A 15,245-nucleotide genomic window follows, 5' to 3' on the forward strand; every position below is an offset into this window, starting at 1 on the left:
GTGTATAGTATATACAGTGATGATCATACATCAGTACTGTGTATATAGTGTATACAGTGATGATCATACATCAGTAGTGTGTATATAGTATATACAGTGATGATCATACATCAGTAGTGTGTATATAGTATATACAGTGATGATCATACATCAGTAGTGTGTGTATATAGTATATACAGTGATGATCATACATCAGTAGTGTGTATATAGTGTATACAGTGATGATCATACATCAGTAGTGTGTATATAGTATATACAGTGATGATCATACATCAGTAGTGTGTATATAGTGTATACAGTGATGATCATACATCAGTAGTGTGTATATAGTATATACAGTGATGATCATACATCAGTACTGTGTATATAGTGTATACAGTGATGATCATACATCAGTAGTGTGTGTGTATATAGTATATACAGTGATGATCATACATCAGTAGTGTGTATATAGTATATACAGTGATGATCATACATCAGTAGTGTGTGTATATAGTATATACAGTGATGATCATACATCAGTAGTGTGTATATAGTGTATACAGTGATGATCATACATCAGTAGTGTGTATATAGTATATACAGTGATGATCATACATCAGTACTGTGTATATAGTGTATACAGTGATGATCATACATCAGTAGTGTGTGTGTATATAGTATATACAGTGATGATCATACATCAGTAGTGTGTATATAGTGTATACAGTGATGATCATACATCAGTAGTGTGTATATAGTATATACAGTGATGATCATACATCAGTAGTGTGTATATAGTATATACAGTGATGACCATACATCAGTAGTGTGTATATAGTATATACAGTGATGATCATACATCAGTAGTGTGTATATAGTGTATACAGTGATGATCATACATCAGTAGTGTGTATATAGTATATACAGTGATGATCATACATCAGTAGTGTGTGTATATAGTATATACAGTGATGATCATACATCAGTACTGTGTATATAGTGTATACAGTGATGATCATACATCAGTAGTGTGTATATAGTGTATACAGTGATGATCATACATCAGTAGTGTGTATATAGTATATACAGTGATGATCATACATCAGTAGTGTGTGTATATAGTATATACAGTGATGATCATACATCAGTACTGTGTATATAGTGTATACAGTGATGATCATACATCAGTAGTGTGTGTGTATATAGTATATACAGTGATGATCATACATCAGTAGTGTGTATATAGTATATACAGTGATGATCATACATCAGTAGTGTGTGTATATAGTATATACAGCGATGATCATACATCGATAGTGTGTGTATATAGTATATACAGTGATGATCATACATCAGTAGTGTGTATATAGTATATACAGTGATTATCTTACGTCAGTAGTGTGTGTGTATATAGTATATACAGTGATGATCATATCTCAGTAGTGTGTGTATATAGTATATACAGTGATGATCATACATCAGTAGTGTGTATATAGTATATACAGTGATGATCATACATCAGTAGTGTGTGTATATAGTATATACAGCGATGATCATACATCAGTAGTGTGTGTATATAGTATATACAGTGATGATCATACATCAGTAGTGTGTGTGTATATAGTATATACAGTGATGATCATACCTCAGTAGTGTGTGTATATAGTATACACAGTGATGATCATATCTCAGTAGTGTGTGTATATAGTATATACAGTGATGATCATACATCGATAGTGTGTGTATATAGTATATACAGTGATGATCATACATCAGTAGTGTGTATATAGTGTATACAGTGATGATCATACATCAGTAGTGTGTATATAGTATATACAGTGATGATCATACATCAGTAGTGTGTATATAGTATATACAGTGATGATCATACATCAGTAGTGTGTGTGTATATAGTATATACAGTGATGATCATACCTCAGTAGTGTGTGTATATAGTATACACAGTGATGATCATATCTCAGTAGTGTGTGTATATAGTATATACAGTGATGATCATACATCGATAGTGTGTGTATATAGTATATACAGTGATGATCATACATCAGTAGTGTGTATATAGTGTATACAGTGATGATCATACATCAGTAGTGTGTATATAGTATATACAGTGATGATCATACATCAGTAGTGTGTATATAGTGTATACAGTGATGATCATACATCAGTAGTGTGTATATAGTGTATACAGTGATGATCATACATCAGTAGTGTGTATATAGTATATACAGTGATGATCATACATCAGTAGTGTGTGTATATAGTATATACAGTGATGATCATACATCAGTACTGTGTATATAGTGTATACAGTGATGATCATACATCAGTAGTGTGTGTGTATATAGTATATACAGTGATGATCATACATCAGTAGTGTGTATATAGTATATACAGTGATGATCATACATCAGTAGTGTGTGTATATAGTATATACAGCGATGATCATACATCGATAGTGTGTGTATATAGTATATACAGTGATGATCATACATCAGTAGTGTGTATATAGTATATACAGTGATTATCTTACGTCAGTAGTGTGTGTGTATATAGTATATACAGTGATGATCATATCTCAGTAGTGTGTGTATATAGTATATACAGTGATGATCATACATCAGTAGTGTGTGTGTATATAGTATATACAGTGATGATCATACATCAGTAGTGTGTATATAGTATATACAGTGATGATCATACATCAGTAGTGTGTGTATATAGTATATACAGTGATGATCATACATCAGTAGTGTGTGTGTATATAGTATATACAGTGATGATCATACATCAGTAGTGTGTGTATATAGTATATACAGTGATGATCATACATCAGTAGTGTGTGTGTATAGTATATACAGCGATGATCATATATCAGTATTGTGTATACAGTATGTACAGTTGCTTCTCATAAAATTAGAATATCATCAGAAAGTGAATTTATTTCAGTTCTTCAATACAAACAGTGAATTTCCTATATTCTATGGAGTCATTACACGCAGAGTGATCTATTTCACATGTTTATTTCTGGTAATGTTGATGATTATGGCTTACAGCCAATGCCTGCCTTACTTCTGGACAATCCCTGTCCCACTTCTGGACAATCCCTGTCCCGTCCATGCTCCACACCCACCAGCTTCCTACCATTCCCTGGTCCGGCTTCAATAGGAAAAGGTGCCAGGTCTACCATCTCAGCTTCACCTGCCCCGGTCGTAGACCCCTGATCCTGTTTAGGTCGGTTCCTAGTCGAGCTGGTGACCACCTGCACGCCGCTCAGTCTGGGGTCTCTTCCTGCCGTAGCAGCCTTATCCCCACGGCTAGCAAACTCTCACTGCTGCATCCTGACTGCACTGAGCCCTAACCAGCAAGTGCCTCCTATATCCCAGTGCTCTGTAGCCACTCCCTACTGGAAAACCCCTATGCTAACTAAACATAAGCTAGTAATCCTATTCCCTATCTCTAATGTGCCCACTAATCTAACCCCACTATTATCCTATGCTATCTTCTATTCCTATCCCTATTCCTATACACAACACATCACAGACATCCAAATTACAGCACACAAACAATACAGCACATTGCATTAACATTAGCAACTGACATGGTGCCGCACGTGATACATGTGCACAGTGTCCACGGGGGGGAAGACACCTGATGGACTCTGTCACCTCCTTACACAACACCTTGGACCACTGACCACAGTCCGGTTCTTCTTCTCCTTGGCCCAGGGAAGACGCTTCTGGCGTTGTCTATTGGTCATGAGTGGCTGACACAAGGAATGTGACACTTGTAGCCCATGTCCTGGACACGTCTGTGTGTGGTGTGAAGCAATCACTCCAGCAGCAGTCCGCTCCTTGTGAATCTCCCCCACATTACTGAATGGTCTTCTCTTAACAATCCTTTCCCGGCTGCCGTTATCCCGGTGGCTTGTGCACCTTTTTCTACCACACTTTTTCCTTCCACTCCACTTTCCATTAATAATCTTGGATACAGCGTTCTGTGAACAGCCGGCTTCTTTACCAATGACCTTTTGTGGCTTCCCCTCCTTGTGGAGTGTGTCAGTGACTGCCTTCTGGATATCTGTCAGGTCAGCAGTCTTCCCCATGATTGTGGAGCTACTGAAACAGACTAAGGACCTTTATAAACACTTATGAGCCTGTACAGGGGTTTATTGTTAATTATTCTAATTTCCTGAGATAATGACTTTTGGGTTCTCATTGGCTGTAAGCCATAATCATCAACATTACCAGAAATGAACCCGTGAGATAGATCACTCTGTGTGTAATGACTCTATAGAATAGAGGAGAGTCACTGTCTGTATTGAAGAGCTGAAATAATTTCACTTTCTGACGATATTCCAGTTTTGTGAGAAGCTCCTGTGGATACAGTGGTCGCTCCTTTATTTCACGCTGTAGTGGGCCACTATCTTGCAGACTAGCTATATTTCCTATGTTTGCCCATCTGCTGCACAGTGTTGATATAAGGTCTCCTGTGTCTCAGACATCTATGTTCTCGTTTGTTCCACACTTTTCACAGTTCACCCATTTCGATGTCACCAGTCTTTTCAGTCTCCTCCGAGTCTTTTACCTACACGCTTTATGATATGACACGTGAGCTGAATTTAACACATCTGTATCCGTTCCTCTGCTCTCTGCAGGCCTCTCATGCCAAGACACCATGGTTTATAGTGCTTGTGTAAGTCCATGTGCCCGGACGTGCCTGTCTCTGTCAGTGCAAGAAGCCTGCGATGGAGCATGTGTGGAAGGATGTGCGTGTCCCGAGAACATGTATTACAACACGCAGCTCAGCAGTTGTGTACAGAGGTACAGTCGTCCTCCTTTATAAATTGTGCATCATGTATGTGGCAGTGACAGAGAAGTCACCTGCTGATTATTATGTCTTCAGGAACCAGTGTCCATGTTACTTCCAAGGAATCGATTATCATCCTGGAGAAAAAGTCGTCACCTCCCTTGGTAAATGGTAAGAAATAAAATGTGCCTAGACAGTAAAGCAAATACATGAAAATGCAGGGCTAACTACATGTGGATGCATGAGAGAGAAGAGGACTGTCCACATGTGGATACATGAGAGAGAGAAGAGGGCTGTCCACATGTGGATACATGAGAGAGAAGAGGACTGTCCACATGTGGATACATGAGAGAGAAGAGGACTGTCCACATGTGGATACATGAGAGAGAGAAGAGGACTGTCCACATGTGGATACATGAGAGAGGACTGTCCACATGTGGATACATGAGAGAGAGAAGAGTACAGTCCACGTGTGGATACATGAGAGAGAGAAGAGGACTGTCCACGTGTGGATACATGAGAGAGAGAAGAGGACTGTCCACATGTGGATACATGAGAGAGAAGAGGACTGTCCACATGTGGATACATGAGAGAGAAGAGGACTGTCCACATGTGGATACATGAGAGAGAAGAGGACTGTCCACATGTGGATACAAGTTAGAGAAGAGGACTGTCCACATGTGGATGCATGAGAGAAGAGGACTGTCCACGTGTGGATACATGAGAGAGAGAAGAGGACTGTCCACATGTGGATACATGAGAGAGAAAATGACTGTCCGCATGTGGATACATGAGAGAGAAGAGGACTGTCCACGTGTGGATACATGAGAGAGAGAAGAGGACAGTCCACATGTGGATACATGAGAGAGAAGAGGACTGTACACATGTGGATACATGAGAGAGAAGAGGACTGTCCACATGTGGATACATGAGAGAGAAGAGGACTGTCCACGTGTGGATACATGAGAGAGAAGAGGACTGTACACATGTGGATACATGAGAAAGAAGAGGACTGTCCACGTGTGGATACATGAGAGAGAAGAGGACTGTCCACGTGTGGATACATGAGAGAGAAGAGGACTGTCCACGTGTGGATACATGAGAGAGAAGAGGACTGTCCACATGTGGATACATGAGAGAGAAGAGGACTGTCCACATGTGGATACATGTTAGAGAAGAGGACTGTCCACATGTGGATACATGAGAGAGAAGAGGACTGTCCATGTGTGGATACATGAGAGAGAAGAGGACTGTCCACATGTGGATACATGAGAGAGAAGAGGACTGTCCATGTGTGGATACATGAGAGAGAAGAGGACTGTCCACATGTGGATACATGTTAGAGAAGAGGACTGTCCACATGTGGATACATGAGAGAGAAGAGGACTGTCCACATGTGGATACATGTTAGAGAAGAGGACTGTCCACATGTGGATACATGAGAGAGGACTGTCCACATGTGGATGCATGAGAGAGAAGAGGACTGTCCACATGTGGATACAAGTTAGAGAAGAGGACTGTCCACATGTGGATACATGAGAGAGAATAGGACTGTCCACATGTGGATACATGAGAGAGAAGAGGACTGTCCACGTGTGGATACATGAGAGAGAGAAGAGGACTGTCCACGTGTGGATACATGAGAGAGAAGAGGACTGTCCACGTGTGGATACATGAGAGAGAGAAGAGGACTGTCCACGTGTGGATACATGAGAGAGAGAAGAGGACTGTCCACGTGTGGATACATGAGAGAGAAAATGACTGTACACATGTGGATACATGAGAAAGAAGAGGACTGTCCACATGTGGATACATGAGAGAGAAGAGGACTGTCCACGTGTGGATACATGAGAGAGAGAAGAGGACTGTCCACATGTGGATACATGAGAGAGAAGAGGACTGTACACATGTGGATACATGAGAAAGAAGAGGACTGTCCACATGTGGATACATGAGAGAGAAGAGGACTGTCCACATGTGGATACATGAGAGAGAGAAGAGGACTGTCCACATGTGGATACATGAGAGAGAAAAGGACTGTCCACATGTGGATACATGAGAGAGAAGAGGACTGTCAACATGTGGATACATGAGAGAGAAGAGGACTGTCCACATGTGGACACATGAGAGAGAGAAGAGGACTGTCCACATGTGGATACATGAGAGAGAAGAGGACTGTCCACATGTGGATACATGACAGAGAAGAGGACTGTCCATGTGTGGATACATGAGAGAGAAGAGGACTGTCCACATGTGGATACATGTTAGAGAAGAGGACTGTCCACATGTGGATGCATGAGAGAGAAGAGGACTGTCCACATGTGGATACAAGTTAGAGAAGAGGACTGTCCACATGTGGATACATGAGAGAGAAGAGGACTGTCCACATGTGGATACATGAGAGAGAAGAGGACTGTCCACGTGTGGATACATGAGAGAGAGAAGAGGACTGTCCACGTGTGGATACATGAGAGAGAAGAGGACTGTCCACGTGTGGATACATGAGAGAGAGAAGAGGACTGTCCACGTGTGGATACATGAGAGAGAGAAGAGGACTGTCCACATGTGGATACATGAGAGAGAAAATGACTGTACACATGTGGATACATGAGAAAGAAGAGGACTGTCCACATGTGGATACATGAGAGAGAAGAGGACTGTCCACGTGTGGATACATGAGAGAGAGAAGAGGACTGTCCACATGTGGATACATGAGAGAGAAGAGGACTGTACACATGTGGATACATGAGAAAGAAGAGGACTGTCCACATGTGGATACATGAGAGAGAAGAGGACTGTCCACATGTGGATACATGAGAGAGAGAAGAGGACTGTCCACATGTGGATACATGAGAGAGAAAAGGACTGTCCACATGTGGATACATGAGAGAGAAGAGGACTGTCAACATGTGGATACATGAGAGAGAAGAGGACTGTCCACATGTGGACACATGAGAGAGAAGAGGACTGTCCACATGTGGATACATGAGAGAGAAGAGGACTGTCCACATGTGGATACATGAGAGAGAAGAGGACTGTCCACATGTGGATACATGAGAGAAGAGGACTGTCCACGTGTGGATACATGAGAGAGAAGAGGACTGTCCACGTGTGGATACATGAGAGAGAGAAGAGGGCTGTCCACATGTGGATACATGAGAGAGAAGAGGACTGTCCACATGTGGATACATGAGAGAGAAGAGGACTGTCCACATGTGGATACATGAGAGAGAAGATGACTGTCCACGTGTGGATGCATGAGAGAGAGAAGAGGACTGTCCACATGTGGATACATGAGAGAGAGAAGAGGACTGTCCACATGTGGATACATGAGAGAGAAGAGGACTGTCCACATGTGGACACATGAGAGAGAGAAGAGGACTGTCCACATGTGGATACATGAGAGAGAGAAGAGGACTGTCCACATGTGGATACATGAGAGAGAGAAGAGGACTGTCCACATGTGGATACATGAGAGAGAAAAGGACTGTCCACATGTGGATACATGAGAGAGAAGAGGACTGTCAACATGTGGATACATGAGAGAGAAGAGGACTGTCCACATGTGGACACATGAGAGAGAGAAGAGGACTGTCCACATGTGGATACATGAGAGAGAAGAGGACTGTCCACATGTGGATACATGAGAGAGAAGAGGACTGTCCACATGTGGATACATGAGAGAGAAAAGGACTGTCAACATGTGGATACATGAGAGAGAAGAGGACTGTCCACATGTGGACACATGAGAGAGAGAAGAGGACTGTCCACATGTGGATACATGAGAGAGAGAAGAGGACTGTCCACATGTGGATACATGAGAGAGAGAAGAGGACTGTCCACATGTGGATACATGAGAGAGAAAAGGACTGTCCACATGTGGATACATGAGAGAGAAGAGGACTGTCAACATGTGGATACATGAGAGAGAAGAGGACTGTCCACATGTGGACACATGAGAGAGAGAAGAGGACTGTCCACATGTGGATACATGAGAGAGAAGAGGACTGTCCACATGTGGATACATGAGAGAGAAGAGGACTGTCCACATGTGGATACATGAGAGAAGAGGACTGTCCACATGTGGATACATGAGAGAGAAGAGGACTGTCCACGTGTGGATACATGAGAGAGAAGAGGACTGTCCACGTGTGGATACATGAGAGAGAGAAGAGGGCTGTCCACATGTGGATACATGAGAGAGAAGAGGACTGTCCACATGTGGATACATGAGAGAGAAGAGGACTGTCCACATGTGGATACATGAGAGAGAGAAGAGGACTGTCCACATGTGGATACATGAGAGAGGACTGTCCACATGTGGATACATGAGAGAGAGAAGAGTACAGTCCACGTGTGGATACATGAGAGAGAGAAGAGGACTGTCCACGTGTGGATACATGTTAGAGAAGAGGACTGTCCACATGTGGACACATGAGAGAGAAGAGGACTGTCCACGTGTGGATACATGAGAGAGAGAAGAGGACTGTCCACATGTGGATACATGAGAGAGAGAAGAGGACTGTCCACATGTGGATACATGAGAGAGAAGAGGACTGTCCACCTGTGGATCCCTGAGAGAGAGAAGAGGACTGTCCACATGTGGATACATGAGAGAGGACTGTCCACATGTGGATACATGAGAGAGAAGAGGACTGTCCACGTGTCGATACTTGAGAGAGAAAAGAGGACTGTCCACGTGTGGATACATGAGAGAGAGAAGAGGACTGTCCACGTGTGGATACATGAGAGAGAAGAGGACTGTCCACATGTGGATCCCTGAGAGAAAGAAGAGGACTGTCCACATATGGATACATGAGAGAGGACTGTCCACATGTGGATACATAAGAGGGAAGAGGACTGTACACATGTGGATACATGAGAGAGAAAAGAGGACTGCCCACGTGTGGATACATGAGAGAGAGAGAAGAGGACTGTCCACATGTGGATACATGAGAGAGAAGAGGACTGTCCACATGTGGATCCCTGAGAGAGAGAAGAGGACTGTCCACATGTGGATACATGAGAGAGAGAAGAGGACTGTCCACATGTGGATACATGAGAGAGAAGAGGACTGTCCACATGTGGATCCCTGAGAGAGAGAAGAGGACTGTCCACATGTGGATACATGAGAGAGAAGTGGACTGTACACATGTGGATACATGAGAGAGAAAAGAGGACTGTCCACGTGTGGATACATGAGAGAGAGAAGAGGACTGTCCACATGTGGATACATGAGAGAGAAGAGGACTGACCACATGTGGATCCCTGAGAGAGAGAAGCGCACTGTCCACATGTGGATACAAGAGAGAGAGAAGAGGACTGTCCACATGTGGATACATGAGAGAGGACTGTCCACATGTGGATCCCTGAGAGAGAGAAGAGGACTGTCCACATGTGGATACATGAGAGAGGACTGTCCACATGTGGATACATGAGAGAAAAGAGGACTGTACACATGTGGATACATGAGAGAGAAAAGAGGACTGTCCACGTGTGGATACATGAGAGAGAGAAGAGGACTGTCCACATGTGGATACATGAGAGAGAAGAGGACTGACCACATGTGAATTCATGAGAGAGAAGAAGACTGTCCACATGTGGATACATGAGAGAGAGAAGAGGACTGTCCACATGTGGATACATGAGAGAGAAGAGGACTGTCCACATGTGGATACATGAGAGAGAGAAGAGGACTGTCCACATGTGGATACATGAGAGAGGACTGTCCACATGTGGATACATGAGAGAGAAGAGGACTGTCCACGTGTGGATACATGAGAGAGAGAGAAGAGGACTGTCCACATGTGGATACATGAGAGAGAAGAGGACTGACCACGTGTGAATACATGAGAGAGAAGAGGACTGTCCACATGTGGATACGAGAGAGAGAAAAGGACTGTCCACATGTGGATACATGAGAGAGTAGAGGACTGTCCACATGTGGATACATGAGAGAGAAGAGGACTGTCCACATGTGGATACATGAGAGAGGACTGTCCACATGTGGATACATGAGAGAGGACTGTCCACATGTGGATACATGAGAGAGAAAAGAGGACTGTCCACATGTGGATACATGAGAGAGAGAAGAGGACTGTCCACATGTCGATTCATGACAGAGAGAAGTGGACTGTCCACATGTGGATACATGAGAGAGAAGAGGACTGCCCACATGTAGATACATGAGAGAGAAGAGGACTGTCCACGTGTGGATACATGAGAGAGAGAAGAGGACTGTCCACGTGTGGATACATGAGAGAGAAGAGGACTGTCCACGTGTCGATACATGAGAGAGAGAAGAGGACTGTCCACATGTGGATACATGAGAGAGAGAAGAGGACTGTCCACATGTGGATACATGAGAGAGAAGAGGACTGTCCACGTGTCGATACATGAGAGAGAAGAGGACTGTACACATGTGGATATATGAGAGAGAAGAGGACTGCCCACATGTGGATACATGAGAGAGAAGAGGACTGCCCACATGTGGATACATGAGAGAGAAGAGGACTGTCCACATGTGGATACATGAGAGAGAAGAGGACTGCCCACATGTGGATACATGAGAGAGAAGAGGACTGCCCACATGTGGATACATGAGAGAGAAAAGGACTGTCCACATGTGGATATATGAGAGAGAAGAGGACTGTCCACATGTGGATACATGAGAGAGAAGAGGACTGTCCACATATGGATACATGAGAGAGAAGAGGACTGTCCACATGTTGATACATGAGAGAGAAGAGGACTGCCCACATGTGGATACATGAGAGAGAAGAGGACTGCCCACCTGTGGATACATGAGAGAGAAGAGGACTGCCCACATGTGGATACATGAGAGAGAAGAGGACTGTCCACGTGTGGATATATGAGAGAGAAGAGGACTGTACACATGTGGATACATGAGAGAGAAGAGGACTGTCCACATGTGGATACATGAGGGAAAAGAGGACTGTCCACGTGTGGATACATGAGAGAGAGAAGAGGACTGTCCACATGTGGATACATGAGAGAGAAGAGGACTGTCCACATGTGGATACATGAGAGAGAAGAGGACTGTACACATGTGGATACATGAGAGAGAAGAGGACTGTCCACATGTGGATACATGAGGGAAAATAGGACTGTCCACGTGTGGATACATGAGAGAGAGAAGAGGACTGTCCACATGTGGATATATGAGAGAGAAGAGGACTGTCCACATGTGGATACATGAGAGAGAAGAGGACTGTCCACTTGTGGATACATGAGAGAGAAGAGGTCTGTCCACATGTGGATACATGAAAGAAGAGGACTGTCCACGTGTGGATACATGAGAGAGAAGAGGACTGTCCACATGTGGATATTTGAGAGGACTGTCCACATGTGGATACATGAGAAAGAAGAGGTCTGTCCACATGTGGATACATGAGAGAAGAGGACTGTCCACGTGTGGATACATGAGAGAGAGAAGAGGACTGTCCACATGTGGATACATGAGAGAGTGAAGAGGACTGTCCACATGTGGATACATGAGAGAGAAGAGGACTGTCCACGTGTGGATACATGAGAGAGAGAAGAGGACTGTCCACATGTGGATACATGAGAGAGAGAAGAGGACTGTCCACATGTGGATACATGAGAGAGAAGAGGACTGTACACATGTGGATATATGAGAGAGAAGAGGACTGTCCACATGTGGATACATGAGAGAGAAGAGGACTGTCCACATGTGGATATTTGAGAGGACTGTCCACATGTGGATACATGAGAAAGAAGAGGTCTGTCCACATGTGGATACATGAGAGAAGAGGACTGTCCACGTGTGGATACATGAGAGAGAGAAGAGGACTGTCCACATGTGGATACATGAGAGAGAGAAGAGGACTGTCCACATGTGGATACATGAGAGAGAAGAGGACTGTCCACGTGTGGATACATGAGAGAGAGAAGAGGACTGTCCACATGTGGATACATGAGAGAGAAGAGGACTGTCCACGTGTGGATACATGAGAGAGAGAAGAGGACTGTACACATGTGGATACATGAGAGAGAAGAGGACTGTCCACATGTGGATACATGAGGGAAAAGAGGACTGTCCACGTGTGGATACATGAGAGAGAGAAGAGGACTGTCCACATGTGGATACATGAGAGAGAAGAGGACTGTCCACATGTGGATACATGAGAGAGAAGAGGACTGTACACATGTGGATACATGAGAGAGAAGAGGACTGTCCACATGTGGATATTTGAGAGGACTGTCCAAATGTGGATACATGAGAAAGAAGAGGTCTGTCCACATGTGGATACATGAGAGAAGAGGACTGTCCACGTGTGGATACATGAGAGAGAGAAGAGGACTGTCCACATGTGGATACATGAGAGAGAGAAGAGGACTGTCCACATGTGGATACATGAGAGAGAAGAGGACTGTCCACGTGTGGATACATGAGAGAGAAGAGGACTGTCCATGTGTGGATACATGAGAGAGAAGAGGACTGTCCACATGTGAATATATGAGAGAGAAGAGGACTGTCCACGTGTGGATACATGAGAGAGAGAAGAGGACTGTCCACGTGTGAATATTTGAGAGGACTGTCCACATGTGGATACATGAGAAAGAAGAGGTCTGTCCACATGTGGATACATGAGAGAAGAGGACTGTCCACGTGTGGATACATGAGAGAGAGAAGAGGACTGTCCACATGTGGATACATGAGAGAGAGAAGAGGACTGTCCACATGTGGATACATGAGAGAGAAGAGGACTGTCCACGTGTGGATACATGAGAGAGAAGAGGACTGTCCATGTGTGGATACATGAGAGAGAAGAGGACTGTCCACATGTGAATATATGAGAGAGAAGAGGACTGTCCACGTGTGGATACATGAGAGAGAGAAGAGGACTGTCCACGTGTGAATATTTGAGAGGACTGTCCACATGTGGATACATGAGAAAGAAGAGGTCTGTCCACATGTGGATACATGAGAGAAGAGGACTGTCCACGTGTGGATACATGAGAGAGAGAAGAGGACTGTCCACATGTGGATACATGAGAGAGAGAAGAGGACTGTCCACATGTGGATACATGAGAGAGAGAAGAGGACTGTCCACATGTGGATACATGAGAGAGAGAAGAGGACTGTCCACATGTGGATACATGAGAGAGAAGAGGACTGTCCACGTGTGGATACATGAGAGAGAGAAGAGGACTGTCCACATGTGGATACATGAGAGAGAAGAGGACTGTCCACGTGTGGATACATGAGAGAGAGAAGAGGACTGTACACATGTGGATACATGAGAGAGAAGAGGACTGTCCACATGTGGATACATGAGGGAAAAGAGGACTGTCCACGTGTGGATACATGAGAGAGAGAAGAGGACTGTCCACATGTGGATACATGAGAGAGAAGAGGACTGTCCACATGTGGATACATGAGAGAGAAGAGGACTGTCCACATGTGGATACATGAGAGAGAAGAGGACTGTCCACGTGTGGATACATGAGAGAGAAGAGGACTGTCCACATGTGGATACATGAGAGAGAAGAGGACTGTACACATGTGGATATATGAGAGAGAAGAGGACTGTCCACATGTGGATACATGAGAGAGAAGAGGATTGTCCACGTGTGGATATATGAGAGGACTGTCCACATGTGGATATTTGAGAGGACTGTCCAAATGTGGATACATGAGAAAGAAGAGGTCTGTCCACATGTGGATACATGAGAGAGAGAAGAGGGCTGTCCACATGTGGATACATGAGAGAGGACTGTCCACATGTGGATACATGAGTGAGAGGACTGTCCACGTGTGGATACATGAGAGAGAAGAGGACTGTCCACATGTGGATACATGAGAGAGAAGAGGACTGTCCACATGTGGATACATGAGAGAGAAGAGGACTGTCCACATGTGGATACATGAGTGAGAGGACCGTCCACATGTGGATACATGAGAGAGAAGAGGACTGTCCACATGTGGATACATGAGAGAGAAGAGGACTGTCCACATGTGGATACATGAGTGAGAGGACTGTCCACATGTGGATACATGAGTGAGAGGACTGTCCACATGTGGAGTGGCTGTAGTTGTCTTTTACTCTGGTTGTCTCTTCTTATTGTCTCTGTGTTTACTTTCTTGTTACATGGGCACAGGGTTAGGGATGAGTTCCTGATGTCTATACTCTGCAGGTCCTATTACATTCATGTCTTTTCTGTCATTTGCAGCCTTTGTCTTGATGGCGTAATGAAGTGTGAAAGCAGCCAGAAAGGTGAGAGGTTTTTCCATGGACCCTGCTTTAGAGCTCCCCTCTTCCAATACAGGGCACTTACAAGGGCTCCTAGCCATGATAGAAGGGTCTGCTCATGAATACCGTACATGCTTTCATGACTGGATTGTTCTGCAATTTTCATGTTGTTGATGGTCGTTTTAGAGAGGTGAGAAT

At 44.0% G+C, this 15,245-nt stretch overlaps 1 protein-coding gene across 1 annotated transcript in view; it reads left to right on the forward strand.

Moving 5' to 3' along the window:
- The first annotated feature begins 4,549 nt into the window (after positions 1-4,549).
- Positions 4,550-15,245, forward strand: part of LOC141077916 (otogelin-like) — a 280,958-nt gene continuing 270,262 nt past the window's right edge. The window contains exons 1-4 of the mRNA XM_073564686.1: positions 4,550-4,610; positions 4,658-4,823; positions 4,906-4,980; positions 15,028-15,071. Of these exons, the coding sequence (XP_073420787.1) occupies positions 4,550-4,610; positions 4,658-4,823; positions 4,906-4,980; positions 15,028-15,071 (346 nt within the window). The remainder of the gene's footprint in view (positions 4,611-4,657; positions 4,824-4,905; positions 4,981-15,027; positions 15,072-15,245) is intronic.

Source organism: Dendrobates tinctorius, unplaced genomic scaffold (assembly GCF_039654945.1).
Source record: "Dendrobates tinctorius isolate UK_male_01 unplaced genomic scaffold, ASM3965494v1 ptg000473l, whole genome shotgun sequence".
In the NCBI taxonomy this organism is placed as follows: domain Eukaryota; kingdom Metazoa; phylum Chordata; class Amphibia; order Anura; family Dendrobatidae; genus Dendrobates; species Dendrobates tinctorius.